The sequence below is a fragment of the Sturnira hondurensis genome, unplaced genomic scaffold, assembly GCF_014824575.4.
Source record: "Sturnira hondurensis isolate 20B ecotype Veracruz unplaced genomic scaffold, ASM1482457v3 Scaffold0006713, whole genome shotgun sequence".
Classification (NCBI taxonomy): domain Eukaryota; kingdom Metazoa; phylum Chordata; class Mammalia; order Chiroptera; family Phyllostomidae; genus Sturnira; species Sturnira hondurensis.
Genome location: NW_028079344.1, coordinates 3,193,603 through 3,218,424, shown reverse-complemented (window position 1 = coordinate 3,218,424; position 24,822 = coordinate 3,193,603). Strand labels below are relative to the sequence as shown.

At 44.8% G+C, this 24,822-nt stretch overlaps 1 protein-coding gene and 1 long non-coding RNA gene across 3 annotated transcripts in view; one reads left to right on the top strand and one right to left on the bottom strand.

Annotated features, from left to right (window-relative positions):
• The window catches only part of LAMA1 (laminin subunit alpha 1), a 152,566-nt gene extending 133,904 nt beyond the window's left edge, over positions 1-18,662 (top strand). The window contains exons 54-63 of one of the 2 annotated variants that reach the window (XM_037050331.1): positions 2,703-2,854; positions 3,562-3,747; positions 5,012-5,147; positions 6,473-6,582; positions 12,107-12,296; positions 12,840-12,998; positions 13,501-13,654; positions 14,966-15,099; positions 17,519-17,741; positions 18,310-18,662. In XM_037050331.1, coding sequence (XP_036906226.1) covers positions 2,703-2,854; positions 3,562-3,747; positions 5,012-5,147; positions 6,473-6,582; positions 12,107-12,296; positions 12,840-12,998; positions 13,501-13,654; positions 14,966-15,099; positions 17,519-17,741; positions 18,310-18,470 — 1,605 coding nt within the window. In that variant the 3' untranslated portion in view covers positions 18,471-18,662. Of the gene's footprint in view, positions 1-2,702; positions 2,855-3,561; positions 3,748-5,011; positions 5,148-6,469; positions 6,583-12,106; positions 12,297-12,839; positions 12,999-13,500; positions 13,655-14,965; positions 15,100-17,518; positions 17,742-18,309 lie in introns of both variants that reach the window. The other variant, XM_037050330.1, reaches the window with a different exon arrangement.
• A 2,775-nt stretch (positions 18,663-21,437) lies between these two features.
• On the bottom strand, positions 21,438-24,775 carry LOC118989999 (uncharacterized). Its single transcript, XR_005067147.1, has 3 exons — positions 24,628-24,775; positions 24,158-24,411; positions 21,438-21,612 (listed from the first exon to the last, which is right to left on the bottom strand). It is a non-coding gene; the product is annotated as an uncharacterized LOC118989999 (long non-coding RNA).
• Positions 24,776-24,822: the final 47 nt, after the last annotated feature.

The window sequence follows — 24,822 nt, the reverse complement described above, 5'->3', positions numbered from 1 at the left end:
ATGTTCCTTGTCTGGCTACTGAAAAGAAAAATATTTGATGTCTACTTCTAATTCTTGTAAAACTCATTCAGGTAGCACATACTGCATTTTATTCTACCTATTATGGTTGTTACTCTTCATTCTAAGGCTAAAACAGCAAGATCTCAAATTCTGTAAAGTTATATAGTATGCTGCTCGGTGAAGCAGGATTTTGTTTACCTGTTAACTACAGATGGAAAGGAGCATAAAGAGAAAGGTAACCTGTGATAAGCACATAGATCAGCAGTAGGAGAAGAGAGAAAAATTAGTGTGTTTCCATATTAATATTTCATTTCAATAGCATAGGCAATATTTAGCCTTTCCTCCACTCAAACTTGCATATAGCACATAATCTAAAGAAACTGCACAAATGCTGACATGTTTTCTTGATGAGTAGAGGCAATGTGACTACAGTTTACAGGGCACTGTCCTCTGCTATGGAAGACATTTAACGGACACCGCTGTGCAATGATCGCAACCACTCTGCAGAGTGAATGTGGCTTCCTCTGCCAATATTTTTGCTACAGAAAAAATGGGTTCAGAGCGCCTGGCTGATCTGCCCCGGCTCACAGCTACCATTCACATGTCTGAGTGAGGACTGAAACACCTGTCCAAAAACCTCAAATACCTCACAAGCCTCTTGATGAAGGGCTAACAATGACAGATTGCTTTATGGGCTCCAACAATGTTTTTTTTTTTTTTCCAGTTGAGGTGGAATTCACATAGCATCAAAAAAACTGCCTTAAAGTGAACAACTGTGGCATTTAGAGCTCTCACAGTGTTGTGAGGCCACCTCCACTATCTAGTTCCAGGACATTTGTGTCACCAAAAATATTAAACAGCTGCCCTGGCTGATGTAGCTCAGTGGATTGAGCACGGGCCTGCGAACCACACGATCGCGGCTCGATTCCCAGTCAGGGCACATGCCTGGGTTGCAGGCCAGTCCCCAGCAGGGGATGCACAAGAGGCAACCATACATTGATATTTCTCTCCTTCTTTCCCTCCTTTCCCCTCTAAAGATAAATAAATAAAAATAAAAAAATATTAAACAGCCACTTTCCACTCCCCCTCTCTGCCCCGGGGAACCACCAGTGTCTTTTCTGTATCTGTGAATGATCTGTGTGTTCTCTGACAGTTTCATATAAATGGACTCATACAACATGGGACCTTCAGTGTTCATTCACATGATAGCACGCATCAGTACTTTTTTCATAACTAATTAACATTCTACTGTGTGTACATTGTGTAATTTGTTTATATAATTCATTGATGAATATTTGGGGCTGTTACTGCCTTTTGGCTATTATGAATAATGCTGTTCTGGATAGTCATGCACGACCTTGTTTCGAGTACTTCTTTTCACTTCTTTTGGGTGTATACCCAGGAGTGGAACTGCTGGGTCATGTGACAATGGTATGTCTGACTTTCCGAGGAGCCACCAGACTGCTCTCCTCCGCCAGCGCTCACCGGACCACTTGCAAAACAAGGTTTGCTGCTCAGCCAACGGAAAGAGTGCTGCCAGTTCTGCTGGTGGACCTCTTCTCAATGGGACACGGAACGTTTTAGGAGATTTAAATATTTAAAAACCTTCAACTCTTTAATCCCACTTCTACAAATATTAAAAACAATTTCACAAGCAAAATAAGTTCCACGTTCAGTATGTATGGCTATTAAAACTTATGTATAGCCTTGGCTGATGTAGTTCAGTGGGTTGGGCACCATCAGAACCTGAAAGTCCCTGCTTCAATTTCCGGTCCGGGGACATGCGTGGGTTCCTGGCCAAGTCCCCAACTGGGAGCACGTGAGAGGCAACCAATCAGTGTTTCTCTCACACATTAACATTTCTTTCCCTTTCTTTTTGTATCCATTCTCCTCTCTCTAAAAATAAAACCTTTTTTTAGTTACATATAAACTACCTAAATTTTTAACAATAAAGGAATAGGTTCAGATACCACAATGACATAGCACCTCACACCTGTTAAAGTGGACCTCATCTAAAAGACAAGAAATAATGAGCGTTGGCAAGGATGTGGAGAAAACGTGACCCTTCTGTGTTCTTGGTGGGGATGCAAATTGGTGCAGCCACTATAGAAAACAGTATGGAAATTTCTCAAAAAAAATTAAAAGTAGAACTACAGTATGATCCAGCAATTCCACTTCTGGATATATAGCTAAAGGAAATGAAACCACTATCTGAAAAAGATAGCTGCGTGCTCATGTTTACCACAGCATTATTTATAACAGCCAAGACATGTATGTTAACTAACCTTACTGTAATCATTATGCAGTAGGTATGTCTATCAAATCATTATGTTGTACGCCTTAAACTAATACAATGTTATGTGTGAATTACATCTCAACAGCACTGGAAAAAGAAACAGATTAATGACTTACAATGTGTCTATTTGTTGGTACATAATGTGGCAATAAATAATAAGCATGAAGACTATATAAATGCAAATCTTTGATATCGTTAGTGATAATAACATAATCAAGAATATAAAATATATGAATAGAGAAGAGAAAGTAGTATACAAAATTTTAAATGGTTGTTTTAGATGGTGATATTTTTGAGAAATTGCTCACTTGGTGCTAGTATTCCCACATTATTGTCATAAGATGATAATTTTTAAAATCCTATAGTAACTTTTTTTCCTGTGGAAATCTTTATGCAATCTTTCCAGCCCTTCTTCTCCATCATGCTCGTTGAAGGTGACGTTGAAGTGCATGTTAATTCTGGGGATGGCACAAGCCTGAGAAGAGCTCTCCTGCAGGCCCCCAGGGGCACGTACAGCGACGGGCAAGAGCATTCCATCTCCTTGATAAGGAGCGGGAGGTATCTGTGTAACGAGGGCATGGGACCTCATGGAAGTTCCCCAGTAGGGTGCCTGTCATGGTGCTCCTGTCTGAATGACGGGGATGATTACTATGACGTCATTAGCAGCCAGAGTCTTTACTGATCTAAAATAGTTCTATAACCTTTCTAGAGTACCTCCTTAGGTATTATTTTATGTGCTTTTTCATAAGATATTTTTAGAAATTTCATAATTAAACAACTTAACCTCTCTTATTTGATGTCCAGTATAAATTATCTTTACATTAGATTAATTTTGTGGCATATAGTATTAGTAAACATTAGCAGTTTATCATTACTAAATAATAAGTGGTAAAACAGTAAATTGTTAAGATGTGAAAAATAAGATATATCAACATTCATGTATATTTTCCTTCAAAACTATAGACCAAATGTTTTAAAAGCACACTGGACATTTTATTACAGTTAAAGAAGCAAAAGAAAATACCCTCCAAAAACAATTGAATTTAATAATACTCAATAACATTCCATTTATTTTTGGAGAATGCTCAATTGTAGCTTTTAATTTTCAAGATTCACCTTTTATATACACAAAATACCCTGTTAAAATTTATCTTCATGGAATTTTCATTATTCAGTAAGTACTTGTAGAATTATATATTAAAATAGACAGCTATGTTTTATTATATTTAAAAGCATTTTTTAAAATTTTCTCCTTCGACCTTTAGAATTATCACTGTCCAGCTGGATGAGACAACTCCTGTAGGAATGAACTTGGGCCCATCCATGGAAAGCACGACAATAGATGTGTCCAACCTGTATGTAGGGGGGATCCCAGAGGGTGAGGGGACAGTGATGCTCAGGATGAGAAGATCATTCCATGGCTGTATCAGAAACCTCGTCTTTAACATGGAGTAAGTGTAACTGTGCTCTCAGCATGGTTTTGACTTCTGGATCTTTCAGTGCCAAGGACTGACACCAATCTGCCATCTAATTTTGTTGTTTGAAATTGCCTACCATTCTATACAAGTTCCTGAAGTGAACCCCATTGTTCTATCCTGAAAGTCTCCCAAATGTATTTTATTGAATCGAAATGATGGATAGATCTGGTCATCACACATAAAAAGAAAATCATAACCTTAGTTCCTTTAGGACTACCAATAAAGAGCAGAGGTCAAATATATTTTTGGCTTGCATTTAAGTGACTGTAGAGGTTTTGTGATGGAATTTTCTTGTTGTCTGGAGCTCACTGATTTAAAGGAACCTTTACAATTGGGCTATTTGTGGCTCCTGCTTATTAATGGCTCTTCCCGAAACAGTTGCTGCCTGATTAGGAACTGGAAGTCTCTGTTCCCTGCACTGAGTATCAACAGACTCAGGTTCCCCTCTTGACTTGCCCTGCAACCTTGAGCAAGGAGTTAGATCTTTCATGAGCTCAGTGTCCTTCTTTGTGAAAGAACCCCTAGGAGTCCTTGAAATTTACACAAGTGAAACATTGCACCGGATTTCAACACAACTATTATGTCAGACCCTAGATTTAGTTATTTTTACACTTGATATGTTTATTTACCCAATTGACTTCTTATTAATTAATTGACTAAGCATCTGGATGCTCCTGAAAGCTGTGAGGCTGGGAACGCGGCAGGGCAGAAACCAGTCTGTGCCGCTCAGGGACAGGCCCTCAGAGTGTGCCGGTAGGGGAGGTGAGGACTGGGGACGTGTTGCGTGGGCTTCAGGGGAAAGAGACTCCTGACAAGTGTAGTTCATGACTTCCTGGCAAAGGGAAACCTGTGAGGAAGAATCAGTGTGTACCTGGATCCACTGCAGTGCTGTGAGAGCCAGGGATGGAATCTGCCCCTGTGGTGGGGCACAATCTGCCCCAGGGCAGCAGGAGGGTGACCTCATTTGAGCCAGCTCTTGAAGGGTGCTTGAGGATGGCCAGGTGGACGACATGGGGGCGTGCTGGGGATGGGGGACAGGCAGAAACATCTAACAAGAAACTATATAAGGATGTCTGGACTTCTGGTGAGTGTGAAAGATGGTCAATTTGGTTACTCTAAGAGTAATAGATCAATGTTTTTTTAATGGATTTTAAGTGTTCAATAATCAGATGACATTGGTTCATGTGCTGGCTTGTAGTATCTTAATTAATTTTGAAAACCCTGTGTTTGTATCTAGACTTTTGGATTTCTCCCGTGCACTTGACTATGAACAAGTGGACCTGGACACTTGCTTGCTGTCACAAAGGCCTGAGCTGGCTCTCCATGGAGTGGATGGCGAGCTCCCACCAGAGCCGCGGCCTTTACCCAGTCCAGTAAGAGGGGCCTCTTACATCATATGGGTCAGGTCCAGTCAGGGCAAAAGAGCATGGCCCAGAGGAAATTAAATGCAGGCCCCCTCTCACGGTGTTGGGGCAGCTAAATGAGCACACAGGAGCAGTGAGAAGGGAGAAGGTGGTGCCACCTGAGTGTGGGAGCCGAGGCTGCCGAGGGAGCGAGCTGTCTGGTGGACACAGAAGCACGAAGACAGGCCCTGCCAGGGAGGCCGCCCGGAGCTCCAAGGTGGAGAGAAATGCTCGCTTCTTCCATCCGCCCGCCTCCAGTCTCTGGGCACTGCCTTCCTGTGGCAGAACCAGCTGGAAGCCACTTTTCAAAGGAGCCTGGGTGGAGTGCAGGCCTTGTCCTACGATCAAAAGCAGTGCGGGGGCAGGGAGGGCATGGTCCTCAGCAGACTGACAGACGGCGTGGCATGGCCTCCAGGGACCGCAGGGCACAACGTTCAGACACACACACCTGGCCGCCATACAGCAAGCTTTCTGACAGATTTCTGGGAGGCTCGCAGTCATTTTGGATTTAGTCAGAAACATGAAAACAAGTGCTTAATGGAAGCCATTGTACATATTGTTGCTTAAAAAAAAGAGGAGTTGATTCATCTAAAAAAGGCCAGTTTTGACCAAACATTTTTAATGGCAGTCATTGTTAGTTTTCAGTTTCTCTTTCCTTTTCTGATTTCTCTGTTTCCTTCGCTGAACACATGCACTCGAATCATTTAGACGATGGCACAGCCACACGAAGGCAGCTCCTTCTGAGCAGGCTAGTCTTCGAGTTCAGGGCGGGTCTCCGGTAGCATCCGCCCACCCCGAGCTGGGAAACAGAGTCTGAGGCCTCACCTGGGCTGGGGTCAGTGTGTGCAGGGCACCTTCTCTGCCTCCTCACACTCTGCCCTGGGGGGCCGGGAGCCCCCTCCAGCTGGCTGCTCTTGGCTTCACCTTCTCCTGTCCATGAGGAATTAGAGTTGTCAGACTCTGCTGGGCCTGTCCCCTGTGGGCACTCCCAGTGTCCCAGGGCCTGTGCGACAGCTGCTCCTGCAGGACTGGCATCTTCTGACCCAGGGGGACAGTGAGGGGTGGCAGCAAGGCCTTACCACTTGAGAAGCTCCAACTGCCTTCTCTGAGAGATAAAGGCCTGGTGGGTAAATGATTTAAAATGGAGAGAAGTAAATCAGTACAAGCATGCATTTGTGGTTGTTGGCGTTCTGATATGATTGCTTCTGAGATGTTTCCCTCATAGAAGAATGTGCGCGTGTGAGTAGGGGTCCAGGCTGCACCGGGCTAAGCATCTCGTGGATCTCTTACAGCAGCAGTGTGCTGTGGACGGAGCCCCCGAGTATGTCCCCGACGCTCACCAGTTTGGCCTCACACAAGGCAGCCATTTGGTGCTGCCTTTCAATCAGTTGGCTGTCAGAAAGAGGTAGGCATTGTTCTAAAGCCCTTCTGAGGTATCCTGTTGCTTGATGAGTATGGACGTGTTCTTTCGCAATGGGTCTATTCCAAAGTGGCTTTATAATTTTTCCATGGAGTGCTCAACTGGCCACTGAAGGGCAGCAGTGAGGAGGCAGAGGTCGGTCAAAATGGCTTGGACGCTCACTCGGTGGTTAACTAGGTTTCCTGAGTCTTGTCCTCTCCCCTTCTAGAGGGTGGCTGGTCGCTGCCCCTTTGTGTGTTCGTAGGGAGGCACGGGGGCATCTTCCGAGCCAGTCCCCACTCCCGGAATCTGAAGTCCCCTAGATTAATCAACAGGTGTCCAACCTGCTGCCCCCAGGCCACGTGTAACCCAGGATGGCTGTGAATGTGGCCCAACACAGAATCCTAAAGTTTCTTAAAACATCATCAGATTGTGGTTACGTGTCACAGTGTATTTATTGTGCAGCCCCAAGACAACTCTTCTTCTTCCAGTGTGGTGCAGAGCCCACAACGGGTCGGACACCCTGCTTCAGCCCCACTCTTCTGTAAGCGTGCCCCAGTCTGATGAAACTGCCTTCCCACACTCTCTCACTGTGCCCCCCAAATTCCCAAGGCCACACCCATGCTGGTCTACACATTCAGTCTCTCCCTCACACCTGCCTGTCCCCAAAGACACTTCTTAGGCAAAACCAGCATACATCCTGCAAATCTCAACACCGGAGGCTGGCCAAGGTCCCTCCGACCCCACATCCCTCCTCTCTCCTCCTCTGAATCTCTAGCCAATCTGAAGTTCACGTCTGCAGACTCTGCCATGCCCTGTACCTCTTGTCCTTGCCCTTAACTCCCCATCAGCTTCAGACCTTAGCTTAGTGTCTCTTTTCTACCACTCCTGCCATCGTTCTCTGTGAATTCACAGCCACCCAACCAACACCTGAGCTTTCGAGTCATCTGGCTCCAAGCTGTCAGAGGTCTTTTCCTCCTCCTTCCTCAGCCAGCCTCTCCCATCGCCATACCCTTGCCTACTTCATAAGTGTTTATTCCACCTCCAGACCCTTTGCTTTAAGCATCTTATGTAACCAATCTCTTCCTCATCACTACTCTGTTACTCCTAGAAGTTCCTCACCAGCATGCAGACTGCGGAGCCCTCATGTTTTCTCATGACCATCACCTCCGTCTCTAGCTCCACAGCACAATTTACCCTCGACCCAGAGGATGGCTGCCATTATTTCTCCTGTTCCTTTGCAGGCTCCCTTCACATTCTCATCTCTTGTACTGGGACCACAGATAAAACCCACACTTGGCCTAATTCATGCCAGAACCCAAGCTGGTGGCCGGGACTACAGAAATTCATGTCTCTGTCCTACCATGATGTTAAGGCCATGGCTAAAAACCTCCGGTAGAAACTCCAGTCTATATGGGGAACCAGCACATTCCTTCAATACATTTTGAAAATTTTTTTCATAGCTTCTCTTACCTCAAAACTCATACATCCCTCTTCATACCCTAGCTGATGATTTGCCTTATTGGGAAGAGAAAACTCCTTCATCTGTCTACCTCCCAAAGAAGCAATTCACTGTCCTTGTCCCCACCCCTCCACTTCTTTCCCTGACACCATGGAGAGACAATACTTGTTCTCCCTCTTGCTCCCTCAGGCTCTCCCTCCAGAGCCTGTCCCCCTCTCCTTTCAGAGACAACAGCAGCATCCAAGTCCCCCTCCCTCGTACATGATTCCCATGGACCCAGAGGCAGAACCGTCATCCCTCTTGTCATTGGTGATGACAAGAGGAGCCAACACTGCAGCAGAGCCTTTCAGTGTTTCACACACAAACCCTGACTTGGTCCTCATAGTTATCCTGATTACTGTTACCTTCATTTTATAGGCAAGGAAAATGAAGCACAGGGAAGGTAAGTCGTCTGCTCAGGGGCACACAGCAGAGCTAGGATTCGAACCTGGGCACTATGGCCCCAGAGGCAATACCTGTACCATTTCCTCTCTAGTAGTTTCCAACTTTTAAAACAGAGACTCTCCAGAAGTCTTCACACCTCTCCCTACTCCCTCACATGTGATATCTTGGCTCAATTGCACAGTAAGATTTCTCAGAGTTGTCTACGTGGCTGTGTGCCTTTTTCTCAATTCCTCAATTCCTCCCCCACCCACCCAGTAAGCCTCCCCTCACTCCTCTGTTGCTCTGGCCAGAGCTGTCCCCAGACCTGCTGTGGCCACATCCTGTTGTGCCTCCTCTGCTCGGCCCTCAGCAATGTCCTACACACCTGGCCACTCGACGTCCTAGGTCCACATGCTCTTTTTAAAAATATATTTTATTGATTAGGCTATTACAGTTGTCCCATTTTTCCCCTTCACTCCCCTCCACCCCCACTACCACCCACTTCCTCCCCTTTAGTTCATGTCCATGTGTATTAAGTTCTATAGCTTCTACATTTCCCATACTATTTTTGCTCTCCTCTATTTTCTACCTACCATCTATGCTACTTATTCTCTGTACCTTCCCCCGCCCCACACTCCCCTGTTGCTAACCCTCCATGTGATCTCCATTTCTGTGGTTCTGTTCCTGTTCTAGTTGTTTGCTTAGTTTGTTTCTGTTTTTGTTTTAAGTGTGGTTGTTAGTAATTGTGAGTTTCCTATCATTTTACTATTCATGCTTTTTATCTTCTTTGTCTTAGATTAGTCTCTTTAACATTTCATACATCAAGGGCTTGGTGATGATGAACTCCTTGAACTTGACCTTATCTGGGAAGTACTTTATCTGCCCTTCCATTCTAAATGAAAGTTTTGCTGGATAGAGCAGTCTTGGATGTAGGTCCTTGCCTTTCATGACTTGGAATACTTCTTTCCAGCCCCTTCTTGCCTGTAAGGTCTCTTTTGAGAAATCAGCTTGACAATCTGATGGGAACTCATTTGCAGGTGACTGTCCCCTTATCTCTTGCTGCTTCTAGGATTTTCTCCTTCATTTTTATCTTAGCTAATGTAATTACGGTGTGTCTTGGTGTGTTCCTCCTTGGGTCCAACTTCTTTGGGACTCTCTGAGCTTCCTGGACTTCCTGGAAGTCTATTTCCTTTGCCAGACTGGAGAAGTTCTCCTTTATTATTTGTTCAAATAAGTTTTCCACTCGTGGCTGTTTCATTCCCCCTTCTGGTACCCCTATAATCCGGATGTTGGAACATTTAAAGATGTCTCAGAGGTTCCTAAGCCTCTCCTCATTTTTTTGAATTCTTGTTTCTTCCTTCTTTTCTGTTTGGTTGTTTATTTCTTCCTTCTGGTCCATTCCATTGATTTAAGTCCCAGTTTCCTTCCTATATCATTATTGGTTCCCTGTGCATTTTCCTTCATTACACTTAGTGTAGCCTTCATTTGTTCATCTAATTTGCTACCAAATTCAACCAATTCCGTGAGCATCCTGATCACCAGTGCTTTGAACTGTGCATCTGATAGGTTGACTATCTCTTTGTCACTTAGTTGTATTTGTTGTGGAGCTTTGATGTGTTCTTCTGTTTGGGCCATTTTGGGGGGTGTCTTGCCAAGTCTGTTATATATGAGGGGCAGAGCCTTAGGTGTTTACCCGGGCGGGGCAAGCCAGTTGCTGTGTTGCGATGCTGTATGTGGGGGCGGCGTCCGAAAGGGAACAATGGCACTTGCTCCGCTTTCTGTTGGATTTCAGTTCCTTCTGCCACTCCCCCCAAGCAAACTGGGCCCTTCTGGTGCTGATTCCCAGGTAGGTGGGCTTGTGTACATTGTAGGACCCTGTGGGTCTCTCCAACAAACTACTGTGAAGACAGGAGTCTCTCCCTGTGCCTCAACCCCAACAGGTGTTTTCAATCGGTAATTTGAGGCTTCATTTCCACTAGCTGGGACCCTGAGTCCGTCTTGGTCCTCAGTTTTGCCTGGTTTATCTGTGTGCAAATGTGGGACCACCTGGTCAGCCACCTTGCACGCAGTGACTCACTTCACAATCGGCACCTCCCTGGGTCTGCCTGTGGCCACCCGATGCCCGGGGTCCACCTGCTGCCGGCTCACATGCCCAAGGTGCCTTTCACACCCAGTGCCACCACTTTTTGGGCCACGACCCCTCTCCATCCAGCTGCCCAAATCCACCCCTCTTACCGGTCTAGATGAATGTGTCTATTTTATCTCCTTGGTTGTCCGACTTCCATACAGTTCAATTTTCTCTCAGTTCTGGTTGTTATTTTGTTTTTAAATTGTTGTTGTCCTTATTTTGGTTGTGGGAGGAGTCACAGTGTGTCTACCTATGTCTCCATCTTGGCTGAAAGTCCCACATGCTCTTAATTTCCCCCTCTCTCCCTGCCCATCCCTGCTCAGTCTGTTTTGCTGGGTCTTTTTCCATCAATGAAAGCCAGGGTCCCTTCCACAAACTCTCCCTGGGCAGCTTGGGAATACCTTCTATTTGCCGGCACTTAACATCTCTAGCCCTGGCTTTTGCTTAAAACTCGGGAGTTGGCTTCACATCTCCTTCATGCAACTGGCATGAAGTTGCAACTTCATGCAACATGTCCTTCATGCAACTGGCTTCACATCTCCAGGGATTGGGACAGGCTCCTCAACCTCAATACACACACCAAATGGACATTCACAGTCTCCCCCAAACCTGTTCTCCTGGTCTCTGCCATGTCTTGTAGGCATCATCCTCCTTTACACAGTTACCCAAGTCCCAAACCTAGAGGTTATTTTCTTCACTTTCCAAACTCAGTCCCAGATATCTTCCAGGATATCTTCTATGTGTTTGTTCACCTCCACTGCATTCCCAACCACCTCCCTGGTGTAAGCCGCCACCAGGCCTCTGTTGACTAACAGCTACCTGTCCCAGGCCCGCTGTCACCTGGCCCCATTCAATTTGTTTTTCACATCAGAATTTTCTTTTAAGATATCAATCAAGTCATGCTCACTCCCCCTATAAAACCCTCCCATGACTTCCTAGTGCACTTAACATAAAATCTAAATATGGCCTCCCAGAGGCTCTCATCCACGAGGATGGAGGCAGGCCCCCCTTTCCTACCCCAGTGTGCTTTGTGACATCCCCTTCCTTATGTGGGAGGACACCAGACACAACCCTTCCCTCTACCCCTGTGGGGCACCATCTCCCACGTGGCCCTGGTTGAGGATTCGTACAGAGGTTTGTGGGGCTTCCTCCAGTCTGTCATTCAGATCTCAGCTGAAATACCATCTTCCAGAGTTGTCTGCCTGACAGCTTAACGTAACCAGCATTGGCCCCTTCACAGCTTACTCTTAACTCTGGTATATCTCTGGCGTTAGTTTCAGGGAGAAGGGAACTTCTCTTGGTTCACTGCCTTAGCCTCAGTTCCCAGACTTAGTGCCTGGCAGATACAGGCATGCAGTAGCCATTCGTTGAATGAATGGGTGGGTAAATGAGGGACTCTCTTGAAATGCTAAATATAAATGTTAGAGTAATGATTGGGTTATCTCTTTGAAGTTATTTTAAAAAGTAAATGTAAAAGCTTATTCCTTCCCGAGGGCTGAGCTCGTGTTCTCCTCCAGGCTCTCAGTTCAGCTAAGGATCCGCACATTTGCCTCCAGTGGTCTGGTTTACTACATGGCTCACCAGCACCAGGTGGATCACGCTGCGCTGCAGCTGCACGGGGGCCGCCTCCACTTCACATTCGATCTCGGGAAGGGGAGAACCAAGGTCTCTCACCCTGCGCTGCTCAGTGACGGCAGGTGGCACACGGTACGCTCTCGGGGAGCTCCCCATCTCTCCCTCCGAGTTTCACTCCGCTTGTTCCTTGTGCCCTTTCCATTTCACTGCAGTGGAAGCCTTCTCTTGGATGCCTAGCTTGCCTTGTGTTTGCTAGCTCTCCAACAGAATGTAAGCACCTTCCACGCAGGGACCTGTTCTGCTTCCTGAAATATCCCCAGGGCCTAGCCCAGTGCCTGACACCTCACAGGCACTCAGCAAACATTGCTGGAACGAATGAAAGCTACCAAAAATATTGTCGCCAGGATGAGAAGCGCACTAAGCCCACCCATGGTCTGAGTGGGCCAAATGTGAGAGCACACCACCCACTACCTCATCAGTAGGACTCTGGGACACCTGTTCTCTAAAGCAAGCACTAGTCCCCGCTTCCCGTCCAGCAGGCTCAGTCCCTTCGCAGCACCAGCTGTGTGAAACTCGGAGCCATCCTTTAGGCTGTAATGAATGGAGTTGCAAGCACACACCTGTTAAAGTTTCTCAGATTCCTTGAAAATTAAGCATGTTTTCCTTTTGGTCCAGGTCAAGACAGAGTACTTTAAAAGGAAGGGCTTCATGACAGTGGATGGCCAGGAGTCCCCCATGGTGACCACCGTGGGGGATGGCACTGCCTTGGACGTGGAAGGAAAGCTGTACCTGGGAGGCCTTCCCTCCGGTTACAGGTCCAGGAACACGGGAATTGTGAGCAGCATTTTCTCTATGGGGCCCATTTTGCCTTTACCACCATCGTGTCTATGTTTAAAGGAACATTTTCATGTTCAAATTGTCTCATTTTTTCAACCTGGGGTTTGGCTGCAAGATGCAATCCTTTCAAACCACATTCCTGATGTTCTGCGGGGGCTTCCCCTTGAAGCCCAGCCAGCCCTCCTGTTAGTTAATGAGCAGATTTCTTTCCCCAGCTACTTAGCCCCATTGAAATTCAGGAAGGCCCAGGGAATTTGTATTTGCAGATTAGAAAGCTCCCCATTCTTGATTTTTACGATATTTAATCAAGATAAGAGAAAACACATTTACCGCATTATTAGCAAAGATACTTCATAGTAGTTTTAAGTTAGACATTCGTGTGAAGTATGGTGGCAATTGGATTTTAAAAACCAAATGGTAATGTTGAAGTACAGGGGGAAATTGCCCTCGCCCTCCTCCTTGTATTCACCGCCTCTCACCCTCATGTCATTCGGTTTAGATCACCCACAGCATCCCTGCTTGCATTGGGGAGGTGACTGTGAACAGCAGGCAGCTGGACAAGGACAGCCCGGTATCGGCATCTGCAGTAGCCAAGTGCTATGCAGAGGCCCAAGAAGGAACTTTCTTTGAGGGAAGTGGATATGCAGCTCTTGGTATGTATTACCGACAATCTCAAAAGAAATCTTTGGGATTCACCTACCCTCTAAGATGGTACGGACCCAAGAATTGTATGACAGAGCAGGACCCACGGGGTGAGGCTGCAGCAAGACCACATCTAGTTAAATGTTACAATTTATGTTGATTTCTCAACTTCTAAGGTACAAGCCTTCTCACTCTGCACCATCCAGATGGCCAGACAAAGGTGCCAGCCCCTGGGGCAGGGCAACTCCTGGCAACACATGGTCCCAGTGTCATCTGTACCCTCCCCAAATTTATGAAAGGCGTGCTCTCACTGTCCAAGTTAATAAAGGTCTTTGAATTAAAAATAAACAGCATTAAATATTTAGACCAGCCAGCCAAGTGCAAGTCAGATTTGATGAAGAAATTAACTCCATTTAGATTGTTGAAAATATTAATCAATTAGAAGTGAAAGAATTTAAGTCTCTAAGTTGCCTTAGAATGTGAATTCCTCAAAGCTTAGAACTGGCCCTTCAGATGTATCTGACATTGCCTCCACCTTTTATTGTAGATACTTAATTTGCTGGTTCACTCCCTGTTTGCACTCGGAGCCATGCTCCCCTCCATCCCGTTCTCCTTGCTGTCTCGGGGAACTCATTTTTCCAGCTCCTTTGCCCTCTGGCTGCCGGGAAGGTTCTGGTAGAAGACTGGGGTGGGAGGGAGGAGGAGAAAAGCTAGTACACAACTCTCCTCCACTCCTCTTGCAAGCTCTGGTAACAACACCACCTTCTTGCATTTTCCCTTCAGCCCTGTATGTGGGTAACACTATCTTCTATAGCTAATGTCCTCAATTTATCTCAGCTTTTTATTCACCTCAATAAAAATTATTCAACTAAATGTCCACTTTTTAAAAAAACCTAGTGTAGATTCTGACCAATAGACTCAGTAAATGATACACGTGGTAGGTGAAAATAAAGCAGACTACTCTTGTACAGAAGGTGAAGGGATTAGGTTGGATCAAATCCCTTTTGCTTTTTCCCTATCTGGCTCTAGATGACAGGATGTACCTGCCTTGGCTCCAGTCTGGCTTAGCCCTTCTAACTGTGTGTCTTCTTTAGAAGCAGCACTTCATCTTACAGATGTGCAAACTGAGACTCAGACATTAAAGGTGACTCGATGATGGTGGAGCTGGATCCAGAGAAGGGGCTAGAGCCGTATCTCCTGAACCCCAGTGGGGGCTCCCGCTGTAGAGCCGGTCCAGGGGCCGGGCGTCTCTCTCTAAGCCCGAGCTTTCTTGAGCCTGACGAAACTCACCCATAACTCTGAGGTCTCCTTGTGTTTTTCAGTCAAAGAAGGCTACAAAGTCCGATCGGATGTAAACATCACCCTTGAGTTTTGTACCTCCTCAGAGAACGGCGTCCTCCTGGGGATCAGCAGCGCCAAAGTGGATGCCATTGGGTTAGAGATTGTGAATGGCAAGGTCGGTGTTTCATCTCCCCGAGGCTCCCCCTCGCCTCAGTGTCAGAAACAGGGCAGTTGAACACGGCAGAAATGCCTAGACCTATGCTTCCAACTATCAATTTTAATGGAAGGGGGAAAAGATTCAGTTAACATTAAAACATAGATAATCCTAAAATGCTTCTAAATAACTTGTTTTATAATTTTGAAATTGAATTGAAAGCAAAACTGTGATCACAATACAAAGAGCTTCTTTTCCTGAATAATCTGAAACTAAGTTGCCAAATTGATGCACCATATTTCCTAAATGTATTTGGAAATAATTATAGATTCATAGAACGTCGCAGTGGAGCGTACAGAGAGGTCGTCTTGCACACTTCACCTAGGCTCCTCCAGTGGCAGCATCTTGCATAATGCTCGTACAACCTCAAGTCCATGGAACTAAGTTATGCCTTTTGTACATGTACATGTGTGTAAGCTCTACACAATTTTACCCTATGTGTAGCTTCATGTAACCCCCATCACAGTCAAGACACTTAATTCTACCATTAATGCAAGTCTCCCCAGAGCTACTCCCTCTGACTTCCTCCGTCTGCAGCCTAACCCCTGGCAGTCACTAATAGGCTCTCCATCTCTCTGATTGTTAGTCTCGCCAGGAGTGTTATACAAATGAAATCATGCAATGTGTGTCCTCCCGAGATTGTCTTTTCAACGGAGCCTCATTTCCTGTTGGTTCATCCGGGTGGTTATGTGTACGAATAATTCATTTCTTTTCAGCACAGCATATTCCATGAGATGGATGTAGCGCAGTTTAATTTTTTTAAAGCACAACTTTTTCTGTAACTATTCCACTATTGCTTCTCAGGCTCCAGTCCTTGTGCTGGGAACTAAATGAACTCAACGATTAATAGTATTTATATTTAGTCTCTTCTGCTGTAAAACTTCCTCCTTCAGAGTTGCACTTGGTTCTCCTTCCTCTCCTCTATGGGTGCATCTGAGTGCACCCTGTTTGCAAGATTTGGGGGAACGAGTCTTAATTGCCGTTTCTCTTCTCTGTGGGCTGTGTCCTGATGGCAGACGAGGCCTAGCCTGACTTGCCGGATCCTCTGGCTCAGCCTGTGTCTTTTGTGCACGTGGCCAGCTGCCCCTGGCTGGTTGTAAAGAGCAGTCCGAGGTTTCTGCATTGCCAGCGTTGGGACTGCTCCTGGAGATTTGGTCAACGCCCTCTGCAGATCAGGTTTCCCACCCCAACTATCATGGGCACTGCTGCCTCTTCTTCTTCAGCCACCGTCCGTATCCCAGAGGGTCATGTGAGAAGTTGGGAATTTGTAAGACATGGGGCAGCAGGGCAGTGGTCTCTTGGGTTCTCCCTCTCCCTGACCCTCTCTGCCGCCATTTCTGTTGCACTGTGGTCAACTGATGCTGCTATGGGACTAAGGCACTTGATTTTTCTTGAGCTACTGCCCCATGAAAGGCCAGGAACGAGTCTCTAAGTTCTAGATTTCCCCAAACTTATAGCTTGTTTCTACTATTTCCTGCGTGCCCCACTCATGGTTTTTGGTCCCTAGGAGATCCTAGAGTGAGGATGAGGAGACTGTAACAAACTCATTGCTCTCTCTCCCTTCAGCTCTTCCCACTCACTTCATCTCCCTGTCGAAACGAAACTGCCTCTACATCATGTTGCTGCCTCTCTTCCTGTGGCATGTAGCCAACTTTTTTCCTCGTCTGTACTCCAAAAGAATTTTGAAAAATGGTGTACCCACTTGCACATTTTTAGGTGACATCTGAAACGTGTTATCAGAAGTGTAATGGTTGCAAAAACATGCAGTGTCTGACATGCTGTGTATTTTATCACTACTATGGCTTATTATTTATTGTTCTTTTAAATCTTTTTAGTGGTTGCCCAAGGGTTTATAATATGCGTCTTTAATTTGCCACAGTCTGTTTTGAAGTAGTACTGAGTAGTTTCACATATAAGAACCTTAAGACAGTCTACTTACTAATCTTCCCTGCCTTCTCTTGCACGTCTTGGATCTGTTGTGTTATCGTTCACTGTGGTACAGCATCATGTCAGAAGGGAGTCCGTCAGTGCTCCGTAGCAACTGCTATGAAATGACACCCTCAGTAAACCCATCAGCTCCTGGCATCCTGAAAAGGGGGGATTGGTTTGAGGGTGCATTGCTGGGATAGTGGCTCAGTCTTGCTCCCATGGAGGTGGCCACTTGCCCTATCTGGAATTTCAGGGATAAGATAACATTTGAATCATTTAAGAGGCTATTTTCAAAAACAGGTATTTTTTTATGTTTTTTAAAATAGTTTCTTTTCCCTTTTAGCAAAATGCTGGGATTTTATCCATTTCAAGTACATTACATCAATGGACTGAATTGTTTTAATATGGGAACATTCACTAAGATATTTGCTTGTGTCTGTTGTTTGTTTAGCTCCTGTTTCATGTTAACAATGGTGCGGGTAGGATAACGGCCGCGTTCGAGCCCAAAGCTACCAACAGTCTCTGTGACGGGAAGTGGCACTCTCTGCAAGCCAACAAAAGCAAACACCGCGTGGTGCTGATCGTCGACGGGGACGCCGTTCGTGCAGAAAGTCCGCACGTCCAGTCCACCTCGGTGGACACCAACAACCCCATTTATGTTGGCGGCTATCCTGGTACGTATGGGTGTCTGCTCTGCCCATTCACCTTCAAGGGACATTGTCACTCTGGGGACAGTCTCAGGTTATAGAATAAGGATGAAGAAAAATGCATGGTTTGGGTGACAAATCCTTTACCACTTAGAAAGGCTCTATTCCAATACCAGGGAATTCTTGGAAAATGAAAGTAATGTGCATATGTAAACTGAGCATTAGGTAGGACTCCGAGGACTTTGGAGATGATGCCGAGTGAACTGGATGACTCCCCGACAGGAGTCATCTCACATGACTCCCACTGTGTGGAGTCATTTTGGGGCGGGTGAACATTTGGGTTAGATTACGCATTTTCAGATGTCTCAAGGAACTATTACAAATGATAAAGTAAACACACCTTATGACTTTTTAAGTCACAACTATGACTTAAAATTCTTACATATTAACGGTTTTCATTGACTTATCACAGAAGCCACATATGTGGAAGAATATTATTCTAATTTTGATGTAGAAACCAGTTGAGGTTTGTACTTACTGTTCTGTTTATGTCATTCCACAACATCAAGCAAAACTTCTCCTCTTTCCTACACAGCTGATGTAAAGCAGAACTGCCTGAGCAGCCAGACCCCCTTCCGCGGCTGTTTGAGGAAGCTTGTGCTGACCAAGGGCCCGCAGGTGCAGCTCTTCGACTTCAGCAGAGCTTTCCACCTGCAGGGAGTTTTCCCTCATTCCTGTCCTGGGGCTGAGCCCTGATGCTCCGGGAAACCCTCTCAGCTGGGAATCAGTCATTGCTAGTGTTTTGAAGAGAATTATTTTTTTGAATTAAAATTTCTTCAGTTCGGATTCTGTTTCCAACTCAGGTTAAGTGTTTTCAGACAGAAATGTTGTGTTTATGTTAAACTAAAACCACATGTACAACAAATACCTCTATTAAATAGTTTAAAATGTAAACTGAATTCATTGGCTTTCTTTGTTAGTTCTTTCCATGAATCTTTGTAAACATTGAGTGTTCTGTTAATTATTTGACAGTATTTCACAGTTTACTTTTTAAACTTTTAGAAAATAAAATATCATTATAGACTATAATAGATTAGAGCAGAAAATGAATACTTTTCTTTCTTTTCTTTACCAAAACTTCAAGTTCTGATTTCTACAACAGGGAAGCAATGGTATTGGTTACACTCCAGCTGAGGGCACCAGCTGTTGGCCATGTAAGGCTCCAGGGAGTCACAGTGGGGAAGGGAGCAGAGGAAGGAGCCAGAACCCTCTTTGGATGTATCGTTGTTGAGTCAGGACATAACAGCATTTTTCAGGACAAAAAACACGGTATCGCAACTTTGCAACTAGTTAGCTCTTCTTTCATTGTCAATTTTTTTCACCACCCGATCAGCTACCAGTCCTGGGAGAATGTATATAATTTCAAAAGAAGGAAACTTTAAAAGCCACACATACTTGTACATTCTTTTAATGAACCAAGCAGTTTTAAACCCAGATTGCTGAAGTCTCATTTAGTTTCCTCCAAATATATTTAGTTCTGCTCTGTGGCATGGCTAGGGTCAAAATGGCTGTTATTCCATAATCTTCAGAAAAATGATTCCATTTTTCAACTGCTTACTTGCAGAGAGGTCACTACGTATCTTAGCAGTGACCTGCTTTTCCAGTATGGGAGGGAGTAAATTCAATTTCTATTTCTGTGGGAGATTGTAATCTGATAAACAAGGAAGGCAGCTGTGGTCATATTCCCTGCCCCTCTTCTGTGCCTTGTTCATGTCTCTTGTTCATTGCCACGTGGTCACCTGCACCTACTTCCTGGTTCTATATCAGCATGAAGACATCAGAAAGGGGGCAGCCAGCTGTGGAAGTCTGCGTTCTGCAACACCTGGCAATTTAAGAATGCGGACTCCTGCAGTCTAAAGGCAGCCACCTGGGCAGCTGGATTAGAAAAAGAGCATTTGTACCTGAGCAGTGAAAATGCACAAAGGGGACCTCACTGGACTGTGGGTGGCCTTGCTGTTCATTTCTGCACGGAAACCATCTACAGCAGGAGATGATGTGCCAGACCTTGGTCCACCGTGTTGGGAGAGGGAATGATTCAAACCAGGACAGAGAGCAGACTCTAGTGTTGCTGTGGACTCTGTTCCCCGCCGCCCTCTTCCCACCTCCTTCTCTCCTACTCCCCCTGCCCACTTATTAATAGCGGTAAAACAGAGTTCAGACTGTTCATGGTTGTTCCTATTCATGAGGCCTCTCTTAAAAGATCCCCTCAAAGGAACATACACTTCTCCTGTCTTTGACCTTTTTCAAAGAAGAGCAACCTGGGTTTAGATGTCTTCCCATGAGGGTAAAGGGCCTGGACTCCCGGTCAAATACCTGACTTTTGCTCTCACTGCTGGGCCTCATACTAGTTCCTTAACCTCTCTCAGCAAGGCTGGATTCAGACCCTTAGAGTAAGGTTGCCAGGTAAAATACAGGACCCAGTTAAACTTCAGCTAAACAACCAACATGCTTTCAGTATATGTTCCAATATATATGTATATTACATGTACATATATACATACATATGTGTTTATGTATAATATATATATACACACATTTTTTGCTAAATCTGGCAACCCCACTTGAGAGGCTCACAAAGACACAAAAAGGTTATGACACCCTTCCCTCACTACCAAAGGATTCAACATAAAAACAATCCATAACTTAAAAGACATGCAACAAAATCTGTTGAAAAATCACATGTGGTAAGAACACATGACACGAGATGTAAGTGCATTATATGGTGTTGTCTACTAGAGGCACAATGTTGACCACGTGCATGGCAAACCTCAGAAATGTGCCCGTCTTACATGACCGAAACTTCACACCCATAGAAATGCAACCCTGTCCTGCCCACCCCACACTTCCTGGCTGCTGCCATTCTACTTTCTGTTTCTGTGAGTTTGACTATTTTAGATACTTCAAATAAATGGAATCTTGCCCTGTGACTGGGATATTTAATCTAACATAATGTTCTTGCAGTTTCATCCATGTTGTTGCATATGGCAGGATTTTTTCCAAGATTTTATTTATTTTTAGAGAGGGGAAGGGAGAAAGAAAGAGAGGGAGAAAAACATCAATGTGTGGTTGCCTCTTGAGTGCCCTGGCTACTGGGGACCTGGCCCACAACCCAGGCCTGTGCCCTGACTGGGAATCCAACCAGCAATACTTTGGTTCATAGGCTGGCACTCAATCCACTGAGCCACACCAGCCAGGGTAGATTTTTGTCATTTTTAAGGCGAGGTAATATTCTTTTTTTTTAAAGATTTTATTTATTTATTTATCTTTAGAGGGGAAGGAGAGGGAAAGAAACATCAATGTATGGTTGCCTTTCGTACATCCCCTGCTGGGAGTTGCCTGCAGGGAACCAGCCTGCAACCCAGGCATGTGCCCTGACTGGGAATCGAACCGTGATCCTCTGGTTCGCAGGCCTGTGCTCAATCCACTGAGCTACATCAGCCAGGAAGGCGAGGTAATATTCTATTATATGTATTTTATTTATCTATTTATCCATTGATAGATGTTTAGGTTGTTTCGTATCTTAGCTACTGTGAACAATGCTGTGGTGAGCATAGAAGAACAGATAAGTCTTTTAAGATCTTGATTTTAATTATTTTTTAATGTTTGAAAGACCTCCATATTGTTTTCCACAGTGGCAGCACCATTTTACATTCCCATCAACGGTCCACAAGGGTTCTGATTTCTCCACATCCTCACCAACAATTATCTTGTTTTGTTGACAGCCATCCCAACAAGTTGAAGTGACATCTCACTGTGGTTTTGATTTGTATTTCCATAATGATGAGTGATGTTGGATATCTTCTCATATACTTGTTGGCCACTTGTATGTTTTTTTAAGCTTTTATTTATTTTTAGAGAGAGAGGAAGGGAGGGAGAAAGAGACAGAGAGAAACATCAATGTGTAGCTGCCTCTCATGCGCCTCCTACTGCAGACCTGGCCTGCAACCGAGTCATGTGCCCTGACTGGGAATTGACCCAGCAGTTCTTGGGTTTGCAGGCCCATGCTCAATCCACTGAACTAAACCAGCCCCGGCTTGGATGTTTTCTTTAGAAAAATGTCTTTTCAAGTCCTTTTTCCATTTTTAAACCATGCCTTTGAGTGTTTTGCTATTAAGTGGCAGGAGCTCCTTATATAACTTGGATTATTAACTCCTTATGAGATACATACATGGTTTGCAGAATCTTACCCCATTCTTTAGGTTGCCTTTTCATTCGGTTGTCTCCTTTGCTGTGCAGCTTACGACAAATCTTTAACTGACTTTGTCTATCTTTCCAGTTTTAATTCCATTTTCTCTGCAGTTGTAACTTAGGTGGATATTCTCACTTTATCCTGACATGCAACCAGGCTAGCTATTCTCAACTAAGTTACTGAACCTAGAACTTGTACAGGATAAAGAAGGGATTATGGTGGATTGGCAGTCACACAAATTTCAAAGTGAAAAGGAGCAGAACAATGAAGGAAAGCCAGATTCTGCACAATTTGCTTTCCAGTAACATTTGTCAACTCCTTGAATGAAATTTTTGAGTCCAGAAAAAAAATATCTCAGAGGATCCAGAAAAATTTTTTTAATGTAGCAGAGGCCCTGAAAAAAAAAGGCTGCTTTTATTTTTGTCCTGGACACTAAAGCCCGATTTATGTAATCCATCGTTGATTTTCCTGTGTTGTCTGTCTGTACAACCATCTCTGAAGTGATGGATCATAATTAGGGATGATACACAACATGACTGAATTGAAATCACCGTATATCAAACACAGGCTCATGAATTAAGTGCTAATTTAGTATTTGCATCAGATCTTGAGATGAAAATAGGTGAAATGCTCCATTAAAATTTCTGGGGTCAGGAGGCATATGTATTTTTACCATAAAACACTATAAATGGCCTAAATTGTGGTTCCATGAGATAAACGAGTCTGGGGAGGCTTAAAGAAGTAACTTAGGTAACTAGGCTTTGCAGAATGCGCAATAGCAACATTTGTGAGATGTGCTCCAGTTTATAAAGTGTTTTCACATGCACAGTAGCATTTGGGTCTGGAGAAAGGGGTGTGAGTCTAAGCCACCAAGCTAAAAGAAAGGGAACTGTTAGAAGTAATGCTGGCAGGGGGTGGGGAAGGGGACGGTAGAGAGAGCGGGGTGGATGGGGACTGATCATGGAGAGCCCCTAAGTCAAGCAAATGGTAAGGGGATGGGACCCGATACCTTGCAGAGCATCAGGGTCTCCACCAGTGGAGGGTTGTGACAGAACAGTCAGCGAGTGGCTGGAGGGTGCAGTGAGTCGGCCGCCCCTCCTGAGCAAGGCTTAGTAAGAAGTGACAGTGAAAAGTGCAGTGCGCAGGAATGTTAGGGACTCCAGCAATATATCCTCGTATAGGATTACGAGGCTCAGCAGGGACCTTGGAGCAGTGAGAATTCCATGAATAGAGGATACACTGAAAAAAATGTTAGCCTAAATTTTGGATGTATTGAGTAGGTGAGCCTGATGAGAGCCCGTGAAGGAAGATACCTTAGCTGGTCTGCTGGAGAAGAACGGGGCCGATGAGCAGAAGAGCTGGCATTTAATGGGCACGGGGCTGAGGCACTGCTGCCTCCAAGGCCTGTGAAGATCAGGCCTGAATACTGGTTGAGGAAACATCAGGATAGACCTTAGAACTACAATGAAGGTGAACCATTTAGGAAACTCTCACTGGGTATTAGCACGTCTATGTATTTTCTGAGCACTGCTAGGTTTCCGTGAGGGTTCCTCCGTAAAACAAGTGTTCGGGCTCAGTGGTTTCTCAGAGTGCTGTGGATTTGCAAATGCTTTCTCTTACTATAGGTTTTACTTTCTACAGGTCATGATTTAAAAAAAAAGACCAGGAAATTATTGATGCATAGATGAGGACATCTCACTAGGTGTCTAATGACAGTGTACTTGGTAACGATGACACTCCTTTCTTCCCCAGTAGCAGAAGCTGTTTAACAGCTGATTATATGCTTTAAAATCTCATGGTAGCCTGTGTGTTTCCTCCTTAGCCATAGCAAAGTCCCCCCACACAGCGCTATTGCTTTTCCCTCTTGCGTGGAACTGTGACTGAAGACGATTGTCCCCATGTTCCACCCAGGACTCCCCTCGCACCTACAAACTATTATTTCTATACCAGCCTCAGGGTCACTAGTTGCTAATGGCACAGCCACTCCTGTGTGATCCGGAAGGTCTAAAAGAAGGCAACAGCCTGAGTGAAGTATTAGGTCATTTTCTTAGCTTGTACTGTATTGAAAAGCAAAATGAACATTTTGCTAGCAGCTTGTGATAGCTGTTTCCTCGTAGGTGTATTTTGGAACCTTAACATTTCTTTGTCAGACTAATATTTCATATAAATTTCAAAGTTTTGAAATACCACATACATTTCAAGTGTGAGAGGTTCACATCTGTTTCACCTTGTGCATTTGTAGTTACATTTGTAGTTTCTGTTGTGTTCAGTAAGCCCCCCAGGCAGCCCCTGCAGCAGCGCCCAAAGCTCCAGGGGGTCCCGAGTCCCGCAGTTCCCCCCTCAGACCATGAGCGCTCCTCAGTGATCCTCCGGCTGCATCACGGCTCCTTTCGGGGCTGCGTAGTGTTGGATATGTCATGGGCATTTCAGAACTAACATCATTAGGACCTGCGGGGCATTATTAGTAATTGTTTAATTGAATATTAGTTTATCATATTTTTTCTAAAAATACCTCAGCAGCATAGTTCTTCCTATGAATTTCTAAAGCTCTTTTGAAATGGCTCCTCTGAGCCATCTAATAAGGATAACAAATGGCAGAACAAACCTCTTTTGCAAGATATTACTAAAAGAATATCTTTCAAGCGTATCTTTCTATAGGCTTACCAGTTCTCATAATATGGAGTGGAATTTTCAGTTGAATATATCCAGACATGCCCAAACTGCCGGGACTTTTCCACAGGTGGCAAAGACAACAGCTCATGTCCCTTCCAGACTCTCTGAAGGGGGCCCATAGCTGCTGCCTGAAGCAAGGACTCCAATAGAAATAATTTTCTTTCTCTCTGAATAACACAATTTAAA